This window comes from Castanea sativa, chromosome 5 (genome assembly GCF_040712315.1).
Source record: "Castanea sativa cultivar Marrone di Chiusa Pesio chromosome 5, ASM4071231v1".
NCBI classification, from domain to species: Eukaryota; Viridiplantae; Streptophyta; class Magnoliopsida; order Fagales; family Fagaceae; genus Castanea; species Castanea sativa.
Window position 1 is genome coordinate 22,506,837 of NC_134017.1, and position 25,849 is coordinate 22,532,685.

The 25,849-nt window shown below is 34.2% G+C and overlaps 1 protein-coding gene across 1 annotated transcript; it reads right to left on the reverse strand.

The window, feature by feature from the left end:
- Positions 1-6,998: 6,998 nt before the first annotated feature.
- LOC142634470 (acyl-[acyl-carrier-protein] hydrolase FATB2, chloroplastic-like) lies at positions 6,999-25,599 on the reverse strand. Its single transcript, XM_075808757.1, has 7 exons — positions 25,286-25,599; positions 21,047-21,228; positions 20,813-20,946; positions 9,067-9,180; positions 8,740-8,908; positions 8,565-8,633; positions 6,999-7,469 (listed from the first exon to the last, which is right to left on the reverse strand). The coding sequence occupies exons 1-3, from the start codon at positions 25,479-25,481 to the stop codon at positions 20,857-20,859; spliced, it is 468 nt and encodes a 155-aa protein (XP_075664872.1). The 5' UTR covers positions 25,482-25,599; the 3' UTR covers positions 6,999-7,469; positions 8,565-8,633; positions 8,740-8,908; positions 9,067-9,180; positions 20,813-20,856.
- Between the last annotated feature and the right edge of the window lie 250 nt (positions 25,600-25,849).

Consider the following 25,849-nt stretch of genomic DNA (forward strand, 5'->3'; position numbering starts at 1 on the left):
ATGAGGAGATTGACATTTGCTCTCATATCTTCCACATCTTACGTAGGATAGCTGAGAGGACTGCCTCAAGGAACTGCCTTCCTTTTAGTTGCTTTATCTCAAAAATTTTGAAACTGAAAGGTGTTCACCGGTTGGAAGATGAGAGACCATACCCACGACCTACTCCAATCAGCGCGTGTTCTTTCAATGCTAGCATTAGTCACACCCGGAAGGCAACCAAGCAAGAGAGTAATAATCCTCATGCTAGTTCAAGCTCTAGCTCTCATGCTCTAGATGAGAAGTTAGACATCATTATGTCATCCATTAAAGACATTAGCACCAAGCTATCCGGACTTGCATTTATCATGCATTCTCATCATATTCGCTTTGACATGAAGTTCACTTCTCTTCAAACTCAATTGGATCAAATTCAAAGGAAACTAGAAGAAGATGATGACTAGCTTCTTTGGCCATTTCAGTCAAAAAGGGGGGAGAAAATTTTGAGGAGGAGCATAGAGCATAGCGGAGCATAGTGTAGCACATGCACTTTATAGACTTTTTGTGGTTTAGTTCTTTACTTGCTTATGCCATAGTCTAGGACTCTTTTATTTACATTTCTTTCTTTTAAAGCTTTAAGTACTTTGATTTAAATTCAGTTTAATATTCAGTACTTTGTGTTTATCTCATTGCTTTGTAGCATTTTTTTGTACTTATAGTTTATCTTGAGTACTAAACTCTTGTGCCCTTGTTGGATTGTGTATCCTTAATGCAAATACATTGGTATTTTGCATTGGTTGAGTGTTTTGGACATGCAATTGATTCTTGCTTTGTACTCAATTGCATTATGTGTCCGGATGATCGTTTATTAGTTAAATGATCATTGTAGTCATTCTGTAATGATTGTTCTTGTGTGATCAAGTTATGCTTCATTACTTATATCTTGTTGTTTATCTTGATCGCATTATACTTGCTCATATACGTACCTTGTATTCAACTTGTCATAAGCTTGATGAAAGTTTTGTTTGTGTGCGAGTGTTTTAGGATATAGGTGTATTTGTGCAAGTGCTTCACAGCTTCTAGATTAGGTATGAGTGAGTTTTCCCACTGTTCCCAAACTCACGTTTAAGTCTAGAGTCTGTTATATGGTGTTTTGTCATGGAATAGCCAAATGGGGAGATTGTAAAGTTGTGATTTACAACTATTTTGTGTTGACTTTAATTCCGTGCCAAATTTGATTGTAATTTTGTTCAATTTTTTATACCCTGTATTTATTGTGGGATTTTATTGTGAGGGTTGTGTGATAGAGAGAGAGTGTGTGAAGACTTAAGCATTTGAAGACAGAAGAATTCTTGCGGGTGTCTCGTGACTAAGCATCCTACGAAGTGATGCATGTGCCTTGCACATGACTAAAATGCAAAGAGTCATGACAGATGGTGACAACTGGTTTTCGCAAGTGTCCTGCGGGTAAGGCATTCCCACAAGATACCTGTGAAATAGTCTGTTTTGCTATTTTGTCCTATCTGCTCCACTACATTCTCATACACACTATATATACCATCATTACCCACATATTGAGTAGAGACCTTTTCAGAAGAGAAAACCCTAGCCTTAACCCTTGAGAGTGTGAGATTGTCATACCCATAATTCTACACACTATCCATTGTGGGTTTCCTCTACTCCTACATTTCCATTTCTAAATCCTTGAGAGGTTGATAGCCTAAACACTTACCACACCCATATTGAGTGTCCAGTGAGTTTTTGGTGCTACTGGGAAGCATTGGAAGAAGCCAAGCTTTGGCGGATGCAATCGGGCGCATTGCGGGATCCGGAAAGCTAGACAAGACACGGTTCGGAGAAGCCTTGTTGGAGTAGGAGCTTGGAGGGCCTAAGTGCATTGGGTAGACTAGGCTTGGAGGGTCTTTTGCTATTCGTGTATCCCAACTTATTTTTTAGTGGATCGATTTACCGCTTGGAGGGCGGCGGAGAGGTTTTTTGCTGAGTTCTTCGGTTTCCTTTTCGATAACACATCGGCGTGTTATCTTGTGTTTGCATCTCTCTTCCCTACTCTTTTAGCTTTTATTTTACTGCTGTGTTTTAATGAATATGGCTTAGAGTAGTTGTATTGTTTGTTTGCTCGCATTTACTCTATTTCGCACTTAGTTTAAGTTAGGGTAAAATCAACCAAGCCGTAATATTTTAATTTGGGGTCTAAACAGCTCTTGTGTTTTTAACACAAATCTGAGCTTTCAAAAACAAATCCTTCTTTCTCTTCAAAACCCCACCAACTCTCTCTCTCTCTCTCTCCTTCCTCTGTTCTTTACTCTTCTCAGATTCCTAGCCACATCCTTCATGCCTAGCACAGCCTCGCCACATCCAACTCATCCCTCTCCACCGATCTCACTCCGCCGCCAAAAACCGCCGCTCCACCATGGTTAAAGCTCGCAGTTGTAGTTTCTGGGCTTTTTCATTGAATGAGGATTTTAAGGGTTTTTGGGGTTTGATTTTGGTTTATGGGTTTCTCATTGAATAGGTTTAATGGGTTTTTGAGATTTGATTTTGATGAGTGTTTGGGGTTTGATTTTGGTTTATGGGTTTCTCATTGAATGGGGCTTACTGGGTTTTTGAGATTTGATTTTGATGAGGATTTGATCACTTTGTTGGATTTTTGGGGTTTGATTCTGGTTTATGGGTTCCTCTTTTTTTTTTTTTTTTGGTAATGAATTTATGGGTTTCTCATTGAATGGGGTTTAATGGGTTTTTGGAATTTGATTTTGATGAGGGTTGAATTTGTGTGAAGAATTTGAGTGGGTTGGAGAAATTGATAATTATGGGTTTGAACAATTTGTGCAATCTGTGGAGTTTGGCGGAAGTTTTGGTGGTGGTTTGGCAGAGATTTTGTGGCAGTGGCGGTGGTTTTTGTGGTGTCTCAATGTCTTGGCAAAAATGGGTTTGAGATGTGGTGATTTGGGATTTTGAGTTGCATTGAGAAGTGAGAATAGCCATCTTTCTAGGTTGACATATCTCAACCTCCCTAACTAATTTTTTTCTGGCCAGATTTCGTCAAAATTTTTAGAGCTTTCCAAGTTAACATCCCTTGATCTGTCATATGATTCTATGCTACATGTCACAAGTCTAAATGGTTTAGTTCAAAACTTAACCAGCCTGAGAGATTTACGTCTTAGTTACGTTCAAATATCATCTCTAATGCCAAAAATCACTAACTTTATAACTTTACAGGTAAAATAAAATCACTAACTGTACAGGTACAGGTTAATTTCACACTATAATTCATTGCATGGTCTTCTCTGTAACAAAATAAGATGATTCCATTTTGATTTAACCTCACAAAGATTAAAATTTGTCACGGGTCCACAGACCTAATTGTTTTAAGGCTCATGCAGGATCACATTTATTTTGGGCCAGAATGAAATTTTCACATGTTATTAAAAGCTTTTAAAGGAAATCATTAAAAGGAGTATATACTGATGTTTTCAAATACAACAAGAAAATTGGAACTGATGAAGAGCTATGGGTAAGAAGGAAATATATTATTGCAGGAAGGAAGAGAGAGCATTGCTGGGGTTTTGAAGAAAGAGAGAAGGATTTGTATTTTTATTTTTTCCGTGCGTGAGAGAGAGTGAAACGTTAAGAACTTAGGAGAAGTTTTCTTTAAATTGGTCATGGACAGGTGTCCTTTTAATATCTTGACACATATACCAATATGTAGGAAGTGCTGCAAACTTGTTTGCAGCAAATCCTTGTCCTAAAAAAAATCCACACATTTGATCTCCAGCAAGTTACAATCTAACAATATTGATTTACCAGCCCCCTCCCCCAATTTCATGCGGACCACACCCCTTTATCTTCTTAATTGCAAGATTTTTTTTATAATATAATTTTTTTTTGGATTAAAAATTTCATACATCATGGCTTTGGCTCATGATGTATTATGTCTTACTTAAAAATTTAATTAGTCCAAAAAGACAAAAAAAAAAAAAAGAAAAAAAGAAAAAAAAGAGGGCTAGCTTATCACTGGTGGCCCTTCTCAAAACAAAAAAAACTTTTTAACATAGGAAACTTCTAAATGTTTTTTACTATGCTTTTTGTGTTTTATGTTGCTAAAATCCTTTAACATTAATAAAAAAAAATTATCTATTAATATGTAATTAAGAACAAAATAAGAAATAAGAGACTAATGGTCATCAAGTAAGATTGTGATTTAATTTTATTCTAGACTAGTTTCTTGCTCTTTAATTTTATTCTAAACTAGTTTCTTGCTCTTTAATTGTTTTGTATGTATTTTTGGTATTTTTGAAATTTCTTGTATAGGATCATGTTTTTGACCATTTCTGTCATTGAAGTTTTTTTAAAGAAAATATTATGTAAATGGTATTTTGTGAGATAGTATATGCTATTTGTAAGTCTTTTTTTATTTTATTTTTTGTTATAAATAATTTTAGATATGTGCACCTGTCAATTATTTAAGCAACTTCAGGAATCTCAAGATTTATATATATTTTTGTTGCATTGGTTGATAACAAAGAGAATTTGCTAGCATAAATTGCATAGAACATTATTAGTAACCAAAAGCGTATTGAATTAAAATTTAGAAAAAGGAAGACATGTTTTGATGAGAATGAGATTTTCTAGAAGTATTATCTACATGAGGAGGAGGAAGAAGAAAGTTGTAAGTGGGTAAGAGTTTTGACCTTGATCTACACGTGGAAAGGGTTAGACTTGGGTCATAATATGTAAGGTAATAATTTGGCTTGAGCTTTGCATAAGGTTTGATCTATTTTTAAAAGGTAGTCCATTTTATAGAGAATAACATTTAGTCTAATTGTTAAGAGCAACCCATATTTTATATAATAGTAAAAATAAGTTGTTATGATCTATTGGGTAAAAGTTAAAAAAACTTAATGAAAAGAGGTAAAAAAGGCTAAATGTAAAATTAGAGCGCCACATAGCAGGAGCTCATGCACTCCCACATGAGGTCTTTGCTTTTATATACCTGTGCGATGCATGGGAAAGCTATTGAATATGAAATTTTAAAAACTTTTCATTAAACTCCCCACCACAAAGATATAAATTTACCAGGACACAAACTTTTAGTATGAAAACATAGATAACGATAATTAATGGATTGGGTAATAGCATGAGCCTTCAGAAGAAAACAATATGATTTAAAAAGTCATAAATTTTAGTATAGGCAAGAGCAGCTACAATTGTTAAGGAAGGATTAAAGGTCCTATAAGAAACATATTTTCCAATATTTGGGCTCAAAGGCAGAGTACAAAGATGGCGACCTGTTACACAAAATTCTTCTCATAATAATCAACCTGAAGTGAATATTCAATCCAAAAATTTGTAACCAATGTTATATATTGAATTGTTGTATAGGGCAAAGATTAGAACAAATATATTCTTATAACCACGACCATATAGCTTCTAAGTTCTAACTATTATGCTAAGGAACCAAACAATATTAGTAACTGAAAAGGTATCATAATCTAGCATAGTGATTTAAAAGTTACAATTTCAAACACAACCTTACTATGGAAATTCCACTGGCATTCAAATATCACCTAGTTTAAGTAAAACTATAAAAGTAATAAAACTGACCTTTGGAATAGAGGGTTAAAGCGTATCTTTTGAATCTAGAACATTTCTTCATTTAAAATATGTTTGAATTGTGAATGGTTTTTCTATAAATTATTCACACTTTAAAATAATAATATTAAATTTAGTATGAACAGTCAAATATGAATAGCGAAACAATTAAACAAATTTCAAAGCCAAATATAAATATATTAACATATAATATGGACCACTATTATAGATTTTATATAATATAATATATATTTTTTATTTTATAATCTTATAAAATATTTACTTTGCACGACACATAGATGGTTGATTCACCCATTACTTAACAAAATAACACTACACGGTAAAGAAATTACAGCCACAAGATTTACCTTTTTTTTTTTTTTTTTTTTATTGAAAATCGCAGACCCACAAATAAAACTCAACCTTGTTTAAATGACTAACGTATAGCAAATCAGCAATACAACTGTACAACACGCAGTTTAACAAAAGCAGTAAACAAAGTTCATAGTTTAGTAGAGAGATACTGTTGCTACTGCGATGAAGCCTAGAGTCGATGGACGACCACAGATTCGTGACAAGGCAATTGGTAGCGTGATGGCTTAGGTACTGAGATGGGAGATAGGACTGCGTGAAGAAGAAGAAAAAGGAGATGGAGTGCGTTTGTGAGTTTGATTGGGTGCGTTATGACAGTATAACGATACTTACTTTTGGATAGCGAATGTCTTTGGCACTCTGCACATATTATTGGGTGTGCAAATTGTAACGGTGTCTAGAGCCAGTGGTGGTCAGTTCTTGAAGAAGAGGTTTAGGGATTTATCATGAGGCTAGAAAGAAGAAGGCTTTCACTAATATAAGCAGGCAGAAAATAAGAAATAAATACTGCCACACGCTTAATCAAACATAACCATCAATTTCTCCATTTGAGGTTTTCCACCAAATGGAGAAACTATTTCAAAGTTGTGCATAGAGAGACAGTTGTTTTTTAATGTGCATGTATTGGAACTTGGCAAGAGAAGGCCTGGTTCTGTGATTATTCAATTCAACAAAAAAGAGAAACATTCCCGCAGGAAATAGATTTTTGAGAGGAGAGAGAGTTCGGGTACAGAGGGACATAAGAAAGGAAGTATTTTTTTTTTCTCTTTAAATAAGAAAGAAGTGTTTGTTTTATATTTAGTAACTAGTTCCCCAAAAGTCAGAACCGTGTGTCTCTAAATTAATTCAAATAACTGAATAACAACCGTATTAAGAAAAATCAAAATGTTTCACATAAACCACAAAAAGAAAAGATACATTGTTCTGTATTTTTAATAATAGATGTGGTATAAATTTATGTGGCCACATGGCGCAATGAGGAGCGGTAAACAAAAAGTCAAATGTTTCGATTATTATATATTGATTGATTGATATAAAAATGAAGTTATATAATTTATTTATTATTTTATTGATGTAGTACAAATCATATATACTCATCAATAATTCATTAGTTTTATGCACAAATTCATTCTCATGTAAACATTTCTTAAAATTTGATCAGAAAACAACCTTATCTTTTAAAGCTTAAAGAAACATTATTTAATAGAGTATTATACACCTTAATTTGAGCCTCAATGTTTTAGTCAAGTTGACATTAACTTATTTTTGAACCCTTCTCCATATATTTTGGGCATCCACTTTGTCCTTCCCCTCAAAATCTCAGTCGTCCCATCTTCTAAACAGAGTTTGTGATCAAACTCAACCCCTTCTTCCTCTGCAAAGTGATCGGTGCCATCTTTGTTGAATGCAGTTAAGGACTGCAGTATGCTATCCCTTCCACATTCCTTCCGATACTCCAAAGTCATGACAGAAAGGTTGTAACTATCCAAGATTGAACGTGGCGTACTCTGGCAGAAAGCATCTTTAATTTGAGCCCATATGAACAAAATAAATGTAGTAGGAGATTTGCAAATTATAGAGCAGCAATACATCGAACACTCTTCGTCATAGAAAGATGTTAAATTATCGATATTCCTAAAAGTTAAAGTTATTAGGATATTGTAAATTTAATCATTTAATTAGATAATTCTAACACCATCTTTCATGAGTGGACCGATACTACTTTTTAATAGGTGAGGCCCAACACGTGAGATTTTAAACGGGAGATAAAGTGGAGGAGATAAGGATCAAACTTAGGATTTCCTACTCTGATACTATATTAAATTACCAAAAGCTCGATCTCTGTCTCTACTCTACCTTGGATCCCCACTTATTAAGGGGAAGTTTAGGCCCACAAGTGAGGTGGAGTATTAGAATTATAGTTAAGTGATTAAATTCATTATTTCCTAACAGTTTAAGTTTTTGGGAGAATAGATAATTTAACAAAAAAAAGAAAAAAAAGAAGAAGAAGCAAAAGTAAGTTTCTAGTCAAGCAAATCCACTATATTTTATTGGACCTCATATCTCACCATAATATTATCCACAAACATTATCCGTCATAGAAATTTGTGGAGGATACTCCTTTATTTTATTTTATTTATCTAACATATGGTTAAAATTGAAATGTGAACATAAAAATAATGATAAATTATCAATTCTCCCAAAAGTTTAAACTATAAGAAAAATGTGAATTTAATCATTTGATTGTAATTATAATTTTTAACACTCCTCATATGTGGGTTCAAACTTCCCTTTAATAAGTTGAGTTCAATAAGTGAGATTTTTAACATTTTTAATGAGAGGTAAAATAGAGACTGAGATCATACTCATGATTTATTGTTCTAATACCATAATAAATTACTAATTGTCCCCTAAAATGGTTAACTAAAAAGTAAATTTAATGATTTAACCATAATTTTAATAAATAAGGTTATTAAGCAGAAATTATGTATCAACTACAAGACATGATTGTGCAACAGATCACACACACTTAAGAGAGCACCCAAAAAAAAAAAAAAAAAAAGAATAAAAGAAAAGCAAATAGTGTCGGCTAAAGGATCTACCTCAAGAATCCAGCTAATGTACTTTACATGGTTTACATGTTGATTGATATCCAAATCATTCCATAAAGGCTGTAAATGTCATGAACAATATAATTAGGAGAGTCGTTTGCATGGATACGAAGAGATTGCTTCAACAAATGCAAAGAATAGAAGTTTTAGCCTTTAGAAACTTTACCTTAAAACCTGTTCGGACGTAATCTGCTGTATCAAAATCCAAGTGCAGGAGTTTTTTCTTGTCCTGATTAATGAGAGGGTCACAATTCATAACGTGAGGCTTTATCTCTGCACCTACTTCCTTTGCGAAAGATACTTTCCTTGTCTTCTTATTAATCATCAGATACAAGCTGCATATAGCCAACATATATAAATCCAATGAATGGCATAAAATAAGTAAAAATCATTTAAGCTTCAAATAAATTAAGATATAACATGCACATCTGACAATCATAAATTTGATTTAGTAAATGGCATGATGTGGGAAGAAATTCGATTAGGTTTCAACCTGTTTGCTCGAATAAGAGTTTCGCCAGTCTTGCAATCACGGACAAGCCAGCCAAATTTTAAATGCTTTGCTGATGCAGAACTAATCCAAATCTCCCCTTGAAAAACATCAGCCCTTCAAAGAAAAAAAAAATATTGTCATCCCTTGTGTGAGGACAATGATATGTTTATGTTTACGGTTAATGTAAAGTGTACATCATGGTACACATTTGCATGATATTGTACACTATTCATACAAATGTGTACAATATTGTATATATTTAGTAAATGGAAAAACATAATTTTTGGGTCAACAAATGTTGCCAAACAAATAAAGTTAGTTAGTGACTTTTAATAGTTTAATCTATTATAATATATAATTTTTTTCTTTTATTTATTTATTATCTAAGTATGAATTTTAATAATTATGCGGTAGTATTTCTTATAATTATTTTTGGGTATATACAACTATTAATTCTACAATTGAAAGAAAATATGATGTGACAAGATTCTAATGATGATATCAAAATTAAAAAAAAAAAAAACTAGTCAGATATGGGAAACCTATTATATGCACAAGAAATTTAATATATATATTTGAAATTTGATAATTATTGTTGAGAGTTCACACTTTAGACACTTATCAAAGTTTTGAATTCCATTATAGTAGTTGTTTCAGTTTGTTTATTGAAACGAAATATTTCGATACTAAATAATTCAGATGTACCATTTTGGATATATATATATATATATATATATATATATATATATATATATATATATATATATATATATATATATATATATATATATAGAATTTGTACTTTTATATACCATATTGACCCTTCGTAAACTTTCAAGGATAAAAGCTATATAATCTTTCCAAAAGAGAAGAAGTCAGTTATAACATTAGTTCCTGAGTTTACTTATTCCCCCTTTGTTTTGAAGTAAAATATTTTTTGAAAATTGTTTTCTCAGTTTTAGGTGTTTGTTTGCATGTAAAATATGGTTAAACTTGTAAAATGTTTTCCATTGACTATAAATTTTTTAATAAAAATATGTAAACTATGACAGTGACTTCCTATTAACCTGTTTGGTGGCTAGGCCATCCATTTGATGGGCTAGGCAGCCATGCTGGTGGTCTAGCGACTAGAGCTGTCGCGCCTGTGATAGGTGCTAGAGGTCCGCTAACAGGAGACAACATTCTGATTTGTGGTACTAGTGGTCCGGTCTTGCCATTGGTCTTGGCAGTCTGGTGGCCATATACATCACTCTGACGACGATTACTAGTTGTCTAGTTGCCAGACCTTCGACACTAATGGTTTGCTTGAGAAACTTTATTTGTCATGCTAAACTTATAAAAAATTTACTAAAATTTATTTACATGTTAAATATTTTATGTTTGAAAACATTTTGCTTCAAAACAATCGAAGTATTAGTGACAACTAGTCCCTTATTTAAAAAAATGAATGATGTTAGTTCTTTTGTTAATTGTTGTTAGGTTCTAAATATTTATATATAAATGTTTAGGTTCTAAATATTTATATATAAATGTTTAGGTTCTAAATATTTTGTATGTTGGCAAACTGAGAACAAAAACTTGTCTAGGAATAGATTATATAGTTGATACAAGTCAAGATTCAAGTACATACAAGCTGCATGTTGATACCCATTTTTGATAAAAAGAGCCCAACGACAGAAAATCACAAAACAAGTCAAGAGAAAGAAAAGACTAAGGAATAATGGCAAGAACAATGGGGCCATGTCCCTAAGGCCCAAAGAGAAGGAATGCCTATATAAAAAAGAGAGCAAGGAATAGAATTCAATGGCCCATAGGCAATATGGAATAGCTAGCCACAGTGAGATGGTCCTCTCCAAGAGAAAAGAAAACAGGCCTTGGATGGGCCCAAAGAAGAAGGGAAGAGAAAAAAGGCCGAATGGGCCAGCCTAGTAGGAATTAGTATAAAGCAACATCTGGAAAGACCCTAAGAGGCCCACAGGCCCAAAAGGGGAGATAATGCAAGCCTAACAAGCCCATACTACTCTCATGAGGGGCAAACACGAGTGAAGGGCCTAAATCCCAACAAATGATGAAACAAGACAACATTAAATGACAGCGGTAGAAACTGCGTAGGAAGGGATAAAGACAAGACGTCAAGCAATGAGACAACATTACCATGGTCGGAGCACTACCAACTTGTACCCAGCCAATGCAAGAGGGCGTGGTTTGATGAAGGGGGAAAAAAACAAATTTCTGGTATCCAGCTAGGGCCTTTTTTGGGAGGTGCTCTATTAGAAAGGCACCTTTGCCCAAAATAGATAATAAATCGATAGGGACTACTTGATGCATGCTAGAGAGATTGGTAGAGAGAGACCCAAGGTTTTACCCATCAAGAGAGAAAGAGTTATACTGCAGAATGGAATGTCTAAGAATTTGATGTGGGATGGGTAGTGGAAGAGAGAGAAAACACTAGGCATGCCCAGATGTAGTGGAAGGCAAACGTCCAGAAGGGTAGTTGGCACTTTTGAAAGGTGTTCGCAGCAGACAACAGTGGTTGGTGAGCAACAAGGGCAAAAGGTAGAAATCATGTGGGCTTAATTTGGTATAAATAGTAACAGTAGCTATAAGAGGGAGAGGGGTAGCGATTAAGGCAAGCAACACCGAGAATTGAAAAGGAAAGAAGAGAGAAGAGAGAAAGAGTGAAGTAAGATACAAAAACAAAATCAATAAAGTAAGATAAAAAACAAAAGCAATACATACAAATAAATGGAAGATACAAAAAAATGCATGAAGAGATGACATTCAATGCATGAGGGGTCCTACAAAGATTGAAAGAATTAGATAAAGGACCAAAAGAGCATAAGCTCAACCATAGGAAGCCTTCCTCATCCAAACAGAACGATTGTTTGGAATGAGTGTTTCATGAGAAGTGAGACGAGGGTTGGAAGAATGAGAACCAAAGATGCACATAGATAAGGAGGTAAGAACATAAAAAACTTTCTTCAACAACTTACTATTTTCCCCCAAAACTGGTTTTGCTTTCATAGCACAACTTTCAAAAAGCTCAAGTTTCTCTTTTCTTTTGATTCTTTTAAGAGCTTGAAACTTAGAGCAATGAGGTCTAAGATGACCAAAGGCACCACAATGGTGACAAACAATGGGTTTAGGTCCACTAGGCTTTTTAGGAAGGGATCTGGCAACATGGTTTTGTTCTCTCTTCAACTTGGGACATTGAGGTCTTATATGACCGATCACACCGCAATGGTGGCAAGTTGGAAAAAACTTAGATCCATCCAAAACCTTAGGTTGAGACCTAAACGGAGGCTTTGGCTTAAGATCCTTTCTTTTCACCTTTTGATTTCTTTTGTGTGGAGGAATGTACACCAATTTGTCATTTGAGGTAGAACACACAATAGGCACAAAATCGGGTACCATAACATGATTGCAACAAATATTTTCATCATTTTTAGCAATAGGTTCAACAATCAAACACTTGGTATGCATCTTAAGAGATTCATTTTCACATTTAAGCTCATCAACTAGTTTGTTAGACAAAACAAGTTTAGCATCCAAGTCCATATTCAAACATTCAAACTCCTTTAATTTTTCAAGAGAATTTTCAGCAAGCTTCTTATACTTTTCAACCAATTTATTGGATTCATTGAGCTTAGCAATCAAGTCATCCTTTTCACTAGTGAACTTGCTCAAATTCTCATGAAACTTCTTAACCTTTTTCTTCAAGAGTTTGACATTTGGAATATCAACAACAACACCCATAGATTCATGTAACATGTCATCACAATATTGAGGATTAACACTCATAGAGGCATTTTCACAAACACATGGCATGTTACAATCAATAACATCCATAGAAGCATACAAAACACTATCCATGGCAAAACACACAAAGGGGTCAAGGATCACAGTTAGGTAATGAAACCAAAACAAGTGTACCTGCTCTGATACCAATTGAAAGCTCGGATTTGTGTTAAAAACACAAGAGCTGTTTAGACCCCAAATTAAAAAAAAAAAAAATTACGACTCGGTTGATTTTACTCTAACTTATCTAAGTGCGGAAACAAGAGTAAATGAAGCGCAATCAACCGATACTACTCTAGTGCATAAACATGAATAACAAACAATAAAAGTAAAGCACAAGAGTAAGGGAAGAGAGATGCAAACACAAGATAACACGGTTATGTGTTATCGAAGAGGAAATCGAAGAACTCGGTGAAAAACCTCTCCACCACCCTCGAAGCGGTAAATTGATCCACTAGAGAATAAGTTGGAGTACATGAAAAACAAAAGACCCTCCAAGCCTAGTCTACCCAATGTACTTGAGCCCTCTAAGCTCCTGCTACCAACGGACTTCTCGTAGTCATGTCTTTCTAGCTTTCTAGATCCCGCAATATGCCCGATTGCATCTGCCAAGCCTCACTGACTTCTTGGCAAATCTCCAAAACTTCCCAAGCTCCAAAACACTCTCTACACTTTGAAAGGGTGTGGGTTGTGTTTGGGTACAAATCTTCTCTCAAGGTATGGCAATGACAGAGGAAAGGAGAAGAGGCTAGGATGATTTCTCACTAAGGATTAGTAGCTCTTTCTCTAAAAGATGGGTGTGTGTGTCGTTGAAAACCTATCTAGGATTTTTCTCTCTGAATGGCCTCTCATACTTTGAGGGTAATGAGGGTATATATAGTATGGGTGAAGGGTAAGAAAGTCACACTTAAAAATCCTCCAGGCAGAGAGTTTCACGGGTATCTTGCGAGAAATCCTTACCCGCGAGACACTCGCGAAATTGACAGCCTGGCACGACTCTTCAGCTTTCAGTCATGTGCTTTTCACATGCCCTTTTTGCAGGAACCCTTCTCGCGAACTTCTTGCGAGCTAGTCACGAAATGCACTGATCTTCAATTAAGCTTGAGTTTTCACCAACTTAATACTAAACCCAATGCAATAAAATCCCACAAAAATACAAAGAAACAAATTTATTCAATCACAACACTTTTTGTCATGGAATAAAGCCAACATAAAACATAGTTGTAAATCATTCTTCTGTTGTTGTTTTGTTTTCTTTTTGTTTTTAGGCTTTGCATTGCATTACATTCATGCATTTTATGATAGATTGTTTTTGTCTTTTCCAAAATAATAAAAAAAGGGAAAAGAAAAATGTGTTTTATATTACTTATCTTGGATTTATATTCAGGGTTGGCCATATTATTTTTACATAACATGCTTGTGTACCTTGTGTAGCTTGGATGAGCTTATTTTATTGCACTTTGCTAGTTTTAGCTATGTAGTGCATGTTGTGCGGAAATTGTTTATAGTTTTTGATCACATGATCTTGATTTTGAAGTCACAAGCTTTTGATTGCTAGGATTAGAACTTAATGAGAAAGGCATAAATAACCATCTCACCATTGTTTACTAGCCAATCATGAACACCTTAGTGCATATCATAAGATTTTGTGCTCGAGAAAGTGTAGGATATGCACAAAAAGAACATAAGGTGTAGGATCGGATTAATACTCAAATTGGTGTGTACATTATTGGGCTATTATTAATTCACAATGAAATAAAATTGGTGTGTACATTAATTGACTAATCTAATAATTTCCAAATGAAATAAAATTGGTGTGTACATTATGAGGCAAAACAAGAAACTTCCATAGTTGCAAGCTTGTTTTCTAGGAATGTGAGAATTATATGATGTAACTCTTTCGGTGATAGTCTCTTTCAAACTTATGTGATGAATTTTGTAGAAAATGTGATTGGTTACTATCTACATATCACCTCACATGTATCTCATACTTTTGCTAGTTGCACACACTACACAAGTTATTCTTTGCTAAACTTAGTACATGATATTGTGTGTGAATGTGTTTTGGCCATCCAAGATTATATGTTCCTTGATTTTGATGCAAAATGTGTTTAATGTTTGAGTTTTGAGGACAAAAATGTTGAAAATATTTTTTTGGAAGATCTGGGTTGAATTCATGTGTTTTTGAAAAACTTTTAATCTCATACTCATGCATTTCATTCATGAATCATTGCGCTTTGAGGAGTTTTTACATAAAAATGCTCTGTTTTTAAAAATTTTAAGTTTTCTAGATTTTCGATCGATTGAAGCTGGTTTTCGAACAATCAAAATTGCGACAAAAATTTTGGTTTGAATCTGTCTGGCTCGATTGATGCTAAATTGAAAGAAATTATTTTTCGATCGATCAAAGCTAAATTTCGACCGATCGAAATTCGATCAGTGAGTGTTTTTAAAAAGGAACTTTTCTCATGTGTTCTTCATTTTATTCAAACGTTTCAAACATTCTTCTCACACTTTTCTTCGACCGATCCAATCTAAGCCTATTTTGTCATTTTCTTCCACAAATCTCTCAAGGGTTTTTGTCATCAAGCTTAAGTAAGTCTTTTTTAGCCTTTCTTTTTCATTAAAAACACAATTTTCATGCATTTTCATTGAAAATTTTGAACAAAGCATTTTTTGGATTTGAGATCATTTCAGTTGTTTTTAATTATTTTAGTTCAATGGGTTTTTGTTCTTAGATGATATAAACTTGATCCTCATGCATTAATTTGATTAATTTTGTGATTTGAGGAAAATTGAAAATTCTAGGGCTTGGAACTTTGTGAATTTGGGGATTTTGTTCAATTGGGCTTAATTTGGTAAAATTGACTTTTGTAATTGATAGATTAACTCATTATATGATGTTTCCTAACTAGTATGATGATTTATTGCTCAATTTGGTTTAATTTTTGAAATAGGGTTTTTCAAAATTTGGGGTTTTTGGTCTAAAACTCTGTGTTCAAGTCAATTGATGGTTATTGAAGTAAAATTGAACAAAATTAAATGCATTAGAGCATGCATCATATGTGCATTCATTACATGCATCATATGTGCATTCATTACATGCATCATATAGATTGTTATTTATTGAGATTTTTGTGCTCTAACCCTCTCTAATGCCGCTTGCCCTTGTGTTTCTTTCTTTGTTTTTGTCTTTCCTTCCAACCCTTAGCATCATGGTTAGGAAGACTAGAGCCAAGAAAACGACCACTACTTTTGCCCCTGTGTTCGATAGTGATAGGTTTAGGACCGAGAAAAACCAAGAAACCTATGAGAAGCTTAACATTTTTAGGTCAGTTTGGGCTGAGTGTAAGGTCATTCTAGATGAGATAGATCTGAAGATACGTAGGAACTTTGAGCGTAGGGGCTGGTTACCACTCTTAGAGGTTGAGCATCCTCCTCTAGCTACCTTGATTAGAGAGTTCTATTTGAACCTCTTTGTCCACTCTGATGATTCCAACACTCAATATATGAGGAGTTGGATAAGGGATGAAGAGTATGTCATTACTCCTGCTATAGTTGCCACTGCTCATGGTGTACCTTTGGTATGGCAGCCCGTGTACCCTTACATTAAGACCCCTCCTCTTGATGACATCATGTCTTTCATCATTGTTACTTCCATTAGTTGGGGTACTGATCCCCATGTCCCTTCCTATGAGCTTACTAAGCTCAATTATCTGTCTTTTTCGATTTCTTGTCATTCCATTTGGTCTATCTCTCATTTACACACTATTCTCATTGAGAGATGTTCATTTTTGTATGCTCTTGTTACCGATGCTCCTATGAGTTTTCCTACTCTCTTCATTCGTTCTCTTGTTAAGGTTCATAGGAGTAGTGCAAAATCTAATAGTCTTTTCTTTCCGATTTTTATCCATAGGATTCTTTTAGATTTGGGTTTAGAGGATTTTCCTGCGTCTGAGCCTGTACATATTATAGCTCCTATAGGTGCTACATTTCTTAGGCAAAGAGTAGCTTAGTTGAAAGCTAGCTTAAGCACCCTAAAGTCGAGTCTTCTACAGGTGTTGCATTTAGGCCTCCTACTTCTGGTGATCCTACTGCTGAGGAGTTTGTTAACCCGACAGCTGCTGTGGATCCTCCACCTTCTTCCTCGAGCGATACTTCTATACGGAGTATGCTGGATACTGTGATGACCATTCAGGCGACACATGGTCAGATTTTGTTGGATGTGCTTACTGAGCATATTATAGCTCCTATCGGTGCCACCTTTCTTAGGCAAAGAGCAGCTCAGTTGAAAGCTAGCTCTAAGCATCCTAGAGTCGAGTCTTCTACAGGTGTTGCATCTAGGCCTCCTACTTCTGGTGACCCTACTGCTGAGGAGTTTGTTGACCTGACAGCTGCTGTGGATCCTCCACCTTCTTCCTCAAGCAATGCTTCTATACGGAGTATGTTGGATACCGTGATGACCATTCAGGCGACACATGGTCAGATTCTGTTGGATGTGCTTACTGAGCTTCAGGCTTTACAAGCATATTTGGTGGGTGCTAGAGGTTCTACTCCACTGCCTACACCTTTTGATGATGAGTCTTGATTGCCTTTTGGCAATTCGTCACAAAAAGGAAGAGTACATATGTGCATGGAGATAGGGGGATTTTTTGTTTGTTTGTTTGTTTTGGAGTACATAGATTGTATCTAGGAGCTTCTTGATGTATTTTCTTTTCTATGAGTTGTATATGTTAGGGGTAGACACTATGTTTTATGTTTTATTTCTTTTATTATTTCTTGTTTCACATATGATACATTGGTTATTGATTTATATTATGAGGTTATTCATGGTATATGGCGTTTATTTTATGTTTTGTGAAATCAAGAATTTATTTTGGTTTACTTGTATTTTCCACACATGCGTTTATGTGTTTGTTGAGTGTTTCAGGAATATACAGGTTAATTCAGCTGTGGCTGTTGTCTACACTGGCAACTGATAGATAGTAGTTAGGTGGAATTGTGCTAAGGGCATTTTAAATATAAATGGGCTGTTTGTAACTTTGAGCTTTTTTTTTTTGTGATGTGCTTTGTCATGGATTGTAAAAGGGGGAGTTTGTTAGGTTCTAAGACTTTAGGAACTAAATGTATTAGAACTTCAAGTTGTATTATGTTGGCAAATCGTGATCAAAACATTGAGTCTAGTTTTAAGCTTGCTCAAAGTATGTTTATTTGTAAAATTGGAATTGAGTGATTGCAGAATTTATTGGACTAAATCTGCAAGGCTCGATCGATCGAAAATTAGACTCGATCGATCGAACCACGTGCAGATTATTTTTTTCTGCAGAATTTCCAATTCAGCCCAAGTCCATATGATGTGTAGGGTTTTATGTTTTACTCCAAGTATAAAAGGAAAAACGCTAGCTACGTTTTAGATGTCTTTGATGTGCCTTGTCTTGAATCTTTTGTGAGATCTAGAGGTGTTTACCTTCATACACACTTAGGGTTATCAAGATCAGGATTCATGTCAAGAACTTGGTGATCGCTTTAGTTGCTGCATAAAGAACTTAAAGAAGATCTGAAACCTTTGAGTAGAGTCTTAAAGTCACAAGTAGGAGAACTTGTGGTTGCAGTATATTAAGGAAAGAAGTAGTCTGTGGACTCGGAGCTGTCACATGGTCGTGGCGGTAAGTTTTCTACTCTAGGTAGCAAAAGGATGTTAGTGGTCTAAGTTCTATTGTACAAACTTCAATTCTTTCATAGTGGATCTGTTTTACCTTGATGATAGCTAGGTTAAATTCTCCCCAGGTTTTTTACCAGTTTGGTTTTCCTTGGTTATCATATCGTTGTGTTATTTATATTTCTACAATATTTACATGATATGATTTATATGTGTTAGCCTAGAACTGAATTATTTATCTAAGCAATCACTTGGCTAAATAGCTAGGTTAAATATATTGTGTTAAGGGGTCTAAAAACGTACATTTTCCCTCCCTCACATAACAAACCCACTCTTTGTAATTTTAACAAAACAAGAAGTAGCTATCTAGACCCATTCTCCAAAATGTACAACTTTATGGCTTAATCCAATAATAAGGTTGTCCAAGTTGGGGTTTGGATTCTCATTAGTTCATTTTCTATGGGAAACACACACACACATATTACTTGTTTTTTTTTTTGGGATGTTTGTCTTGTGCACAGACTGACCCATTAGCAAGGTCCTGCAAAGATAGTGGGCCAGGTTCAACTCTCTAACCCACAGCAGAAAAGGCCTTAGCCCAAAAGCATAAGAGGCCCCTACATTGCAGAAAGAAGAATTGAAAATTTGTCAAGCTTGACCGATCGAGAGAGAGAGAGCTTCGATCGATCGAACTGCAAATCTGCAAAATTTTAAAATAAGGCCCAACAACACGCAAAACATTTAGGGTTTGAGTCCAATACTAGTATAAGGAAACCCCGAATACATGTTTTTCAAGTCTTGGAGAGATACTCTTGTGAGATCTATGAGATTATTGTACCTTCTAGCTCTTTCGAGTACCTATTGGAGATCACACACATATTGCTAGTATTGGTGGAGTAAAAGTTGCAACAAGCTTCAGTTATCAAGCGTATTGAAGATCAAGACGTGAACTGGAGGTTCATGTTCAAGATAGTCCACATCAAAGAAGTGTGAGGGGTTCAGAGCTCAGTTTAGTAATTGTGTTAGATTTACTACGAATTGGTATTCTTGACTGTAAATTTCAATTTGATAAAGTGGATTGTTCTCTTGGAATAGTTCCCCTCAGGTTTTTTACCATGAAACTAGTTTGTTTCATTGGTTTTCTTGGGTCATCACATCTTGTGTTATTTAGATTTCCGCTATGCATGTTGATTGTGATAAATGTTTAACCTAGATCTGATTAATTGACCTAAGTAACTACTTGGCTAATAAATTAAGTTAAACATTGTGTTTTCCAGGGGTCTAAAACTTTACAATTGTCATTGGTGTCAATGCTTAGGTGACTAGCAGAGCTGTTATGTAGCATCATTTAAGAGAGATGACGTTTTTTTATTTAAAAAAATCCAAAATCAAAATTACAAGTTAAATACCCATGAATGCTACACCTAACATAGTTACTAATGGATAATACCAAATTAATTAATTCCCCAAATCCCTGAGATCGATTTGAAATGCGAAAGAGATAAAGGGGAGTGAGAGATTGATTGAGCCCTAGACACATCTTCCTCCTCCATGTGAGCTGCCTCCCTAAGATGGCAATGATGTCATCCTCCCCCATGCGATAGTGATGATGTCATCTTCCACAGCCACTTTGGCCCATTGTTGTGCTCGCACAACCACTACACATTGGTGTCTCGCCACTCCTCCTCCCCTCTCTAGCCAACCCTCTTAGATATTGCTCTTTTTCTCTCTTTTTTTATTGTGAAACCTAGTTTGGACCATTAATTATCTGGGGTTGGTTTAAGTAGTTTAGCTAGTTTGATATAGGGTTCATTCCAATTGGCAGATGAGCTAACTTAATGGATTTTTTGTTTTGTTTTGTTTTTTTTTTGTTTTTTTGTTTTTTTGTTTTTGTTTTTTTTGGTTCTACCATAGCCAAGGGGCTTTGCATGTGAGCGTAAGAAATTCATAGTGAAAGTTTTTTTTATATTTTTTTTTATTAATTTTTAGAGCAAATCTGCCTTTTGTAAGAGAGACATTAGGGTGTATTTAGATTTTAGGGTTTCTAGAGAGAGAGAGAGTGCTTTTGCTAATTGCTACTATTATAATCTTTCTAATTTTTATGGTTAAACTTTCTTCATGTCACCGTCCGTTTATTTAAGCAATTGTCAAACCATGCAAACTCTTTTTTATTTTTTTTATTTTGTTTTGCGTAATTTATTTTCTTCTTTAATTTGAATCATGAGGGTGCTATTTGCTAAACAATAATTATAATAATGGATATAATCGGAAAAAGCCTGTAAAGGTTACCATGAACTCCTACGCTCCACCTCAATTTGCAACCGATAGGCCGCTCATATTAGGTCCCTTCTATGCATCTCTGGTGTTGAACCAAAACCATCGGCATGCAGCCCCACACTCTTAAGGTGGTTAAGTGCTGATTCCTACAAGGACGTGAGTCTGGAAATTAAGTTAAACGTTTCAATTGGTACAATATTGAGTTTTGATGACATACATATCAAACGAAGATTCAATAGTCAGAACCTGCAAACGATTCACTAAGGCTACTATGGAAACCTTTCCATCAGGGTCTAACTCGTATGATCTAATCATAAAGTGTTGCTGGAAAACAAGTCCTCCATTCTGCAACCTTCCCCCAAATGTGTCCATAATTATATCAAGCTGCCTTGGCTTCAAATGAAGTTGTTTCAATCTTTTCTCCGTGACTGCGGCAATCATATTAACATTAGCAAGAAGGACAAAGCAATTTGCAACAGGCAGACGCTAAGATTTTCTCACATTTTCTCCTACTCGATTCTAATTGTAGTTGAATACAAATAATTTAAGAAAAAAAAATATTCATTTGATATTGTTTGTACAATGATGTTCTGAAATTAATAACTCGTTATATTCTTTTCTTTTTGTAGCTAGGTCCAGTTTCACTTTGCCTAATCATGATTCAAAAGTTAGTATTTTACACATCTAAGGTATGCTCTGTTAGACCTTTGTAACCCATCTTTTACTTTTTCGTTAGAAAAACATATTTTAACACAAAAACATAACATAAAATGGATTAGCAAGATAGTATTTGAAGACAACTCTCTCTCTCTCTCTCTCTCTCTCTCTCATCCAAGGAACCCGTGGCTGAAGCTTCTTGTACCTCAGTGATTGTCGTTTGTTGCTGCTTCAATCACCGCCAACATTGACAATGATAGTTCTCTCTGGCCTTCGTTGGAACTCCATGGCTGAAATCACTTACACTCAATGAAGGCAATGAACAGAGCAATAGCAAATGGCAATCGTGGAGGTTTAAGAAGCTTTAACCATTGGTTCCTTGGATGAGGTCAAAGAGAGAGATAGTTTTCTTAAAACCCTAGCTTTTTGATCTATTTTATGTTATGTTTTTGTGTTAAAATGTGTTTTTCTAACAAAAAAAAGCCAAAGGTGGGGTTGCAGTGGAGCATATATTAGGCGGATAAAATGTCAATTTAATCACATCAAGGTAAAATCAGGCCTACATAAACTTAACACAGATTTGGTTCTACATTTTAGGTTACGGTTAATTTGGATCCAACATTTTGGTAGCAATAAATTTAGTTTCTACTTTTAATTGACTCGCTAATGAAAACACCTACATGACAAGTGTGGCTACTAAAATAATAATAATAATAATAATTGTAAGTGCACAATTGCGCCTGGACCCAAAAACACACGTGGACTCAGGCCCAATGAGCCTTAAACAATGAAATTTGTAGAGTGTGGGCTCGCAATTTAGTTTAGTGATATTCGAAGCTCGATGAACAAGCTAGAATGTTACAGTATTTGCAAATAATAGACAAACAGGGTAAAAAGAACCTCCTCGGACGTAAGCCGAGGACAACTTATATATTACTTCTCTTTCTTCTTTCAAAGGTTACAGTCTTTAATATTTGTCTAGCCCCCCTTTTCTTTACTCTCTTCCCTTCTTAAATACTTCTTCTTCTTCCCTCTTTATCCATGTGTAACGCAAATCACCCTATTAGACACCTGTCCCATCCACCACCCTCTGGAAGTCTTCAAACGATAGCAAGAAGGCTGACTTCTACTATTCAAGGGTCATTTCCCCATTAATGCGGCCAGGGAGGTAGGTGCAGGGTCTTTAATGTGGAGGTAGCAGCTTTTTTCTGAGATATTTTCTCACACCGTTGCGTTCGGAGGGTGTTTAAATCCCCCTCTTAACCAACGATTTTTCCAGAACTCTGCCTTGATCTTTTTGACAAATCCCAGGGTCATCGTGGGTTTGTCCGAGGAGAGATTCGTCCTCGGACGAATCCTCGGACTCTCGACTCATAGGCCGACTTGCAGTTCTAGGGGGCTTTTAGTCCAAAACAAATTAGCGCCCATTAATAAAACCCAAGGCCCAAATAGTTACTTAGGTCCTTTTAGTCCCCACAATAATAATAATAATAATAATAATAATAATAATAATAATAATAATAATAATAATAATAATAATAATAACATTAAAAATTGTCATATAAGCATTTTAATTAAAAAAAACTTATTTATTAATTTTAAGGAAAAAAATAAAAATAACAACCAAAAAATACATGAATTGGGACAAATGGATCTTGAACATGAATGAATTAGTAAAAGAAAAATGGGTGGTAATTTAAATTTTATTTAAAATAAAAATTTCAAGTGGGTTCCGGTTAATTCAACTGATAAAGTTTCAATTGAGATTTAATTTTTGCATATACCAAAAACTATTGGGTGTCATGATTCGATAATAAAAGACAATCAGCCAATTATCATTTATCATGTGGCTGTTTGAAATATATATATATATATATATATATATATAATTCATACCACATTAAAAATTAAGAAAAAAAAGCTATTGCTTCTTTATCTTTTTGTTTTTTTTTTTAAATATTTGATTTTACCATAAGTCTAAAATTGTAAAGAGTCCAAATTTTTTTTAAAAGGATAAAATACAGTTAACACCCTTGAGGTTTAGGCCAATGCCAATTAGGTCTAAGACATTTCAAAATTGATTAACAAAAACTTTGTCCTTAATCATTGTGAAAGAGAAGAGATAAGTGAGTAACATGTTAAGGATCAAGTTGGGTTTAGGGACTAAGTTGGTCAGTTTTGAATGTCTTGGACTTGACTGTCATTCACCCAAACCTCAGAGTTATTGACTGTATTTTACCCTTTTAAAATGCTCTCATCATTGATACCATTTTTTCTAGTGATGTAATTTTTTTTTTTGAGAAACTTCTAGTGATGTAATTTCAATTATATTTAAAATTCCCTAACATTTACAAATACATTAATGTGTCTTCATCTAGATGATACCATATATCCAATGTGTCTTCATTTGGATGGCCCTAGTGCAACTGGAAATTGGATCCAAGTCCAAAATTTACAATTTTACTTATTCTAATTGCACCCAAGCACTACTACATGGTTCTACAGCTGTTAAGATCAACAATTACTAAAAGAATGCTGGTGCTGTTAACAAGTAATAGAGTTTTAACTAGAGTAAAGTATCTTAATAAACCGAATTATAAAAATTTCATTTAACTCATAATGTGGTGGTTTTTAAGACCATTAATGTGTATTATATCACATAGTTCATTATATATTTAAAACAAATCATATGACTGTAACTAAAAATATGTGTGGATAGTTTATTAAATTGACAAGTAATGGTTGAAGCCACTTTGTTCCAAATTAGTTTTGAGGAAAACTTTATACTTAATAAATAATGAGCTACATAACAAAAGCATATTATTCGACATTCAACACATATGATGAGTCACTTGACGGAAGCACAGTGTATAGAATATAATTCTTATAAAATAGTATATGATAATTAACACTATATTTATGTAGCACACAAATAAAATAGAATAAAAATAACAACTTATTTTAATTTACTTGACAAAAAAAACCCCTTACTTGAAACTTTTAGTAAATTAAATTTCTTGAAACTTTAATAGTTATGTTTCACAATAGTAAATTATCTTAATAATTTTAATATAATTATTATAGTGGCATATATTAGTGAAGCACATCATAAGACATATGATATACTTACACTATGCTTTGCTTATTTTGAAATTAATATTTTCTGAAAAATGAATCATTTCTCAAAAAAACATTTTCTAGAAAATTATCTTATTTTCTTATGTTTGGTTGTAGCCTTAGTTAGAGTTGAAAAACTATCTTTCGACTTTTTTTTATTTAGCTTGGTTTAAGATAAAGTTATTTTCTAGAAAATTTATGAAAAATAACTTTATCTCATACCCAGCTTCTAGAAAACAACTCTATCTTAAATTAAGCTAAATAAGGAAAGTTAAAAGATAATTTTTATTTACCCATTTTTTTTCCTGATATTACAAAACATAAAAAAATACAAAAAAACTATTTTCACATAAAGTTTTCCATCAAAATAGTTGGAATCAAACATGACATCTAAGACCAAAATTATAGTCAACAGCTAAACTAATTTAAAATAAATAATAACCTTATTTTAATTTTTTATAACAAAATTTTAATCAGATAGTATCCAAAACTTAGTGAAACTCTGATATATGAGTTTCACTTAAAGCAAGCTATCTAGTAATTTTAATATACATTCAAGGAATCATATAACAAAAGCACATGGTACGGTATAATAAAACTCATAATGATAATGATTAATGATTAACATGATACAACCACAACTTCTAGAGCATTTTCAATATATAATAGATGATACAAGATAGAATATTATTTTACTTACACAGATCGTACCATTTTTCTTGGGAGGTCCTTGAGTCTGCCCCTTAACTTGGAAAGCATGGAGGGGAGGAGAGTCTGGCTTATTTCTACAGGTATTTAAGCTGTTGCTTCTTCGTGGACAACACATTGTGAGCTTATACTTTGAAGAGGATTGTGATGGAAGGACCAATCGGAAGGCTACTGGGGAGAGCAAAGCTGCAGTTACCATGGTGATGATGAGGTGACAATACTAGGACTAGTGTACAGATAAAAATTGTATAATATGACAGATTATATGACCACCTCCAGTTTAGCAAATAAGTAGCTTGTGTGACCACTCCATTTATAAGAACACATCAGGGTCCAACAGCTGGTCCTATATATATGAAATTCTAAATGAACTTGATGCTTAAGGGTATAACTTGTTACTTCCTAATATAAACTTTTTTTCCCATTAGGGATTAATATCATTAATTAGCTTAGTGGGCACAAGGATGAGGAATGGGGACCTGCAGGTACGGAGCCATGTTTGGACCATATAATCATGGCCCCTTTAGAACCAAAAAATGTCCCAAATAACCCCACAAAACTGCCTAA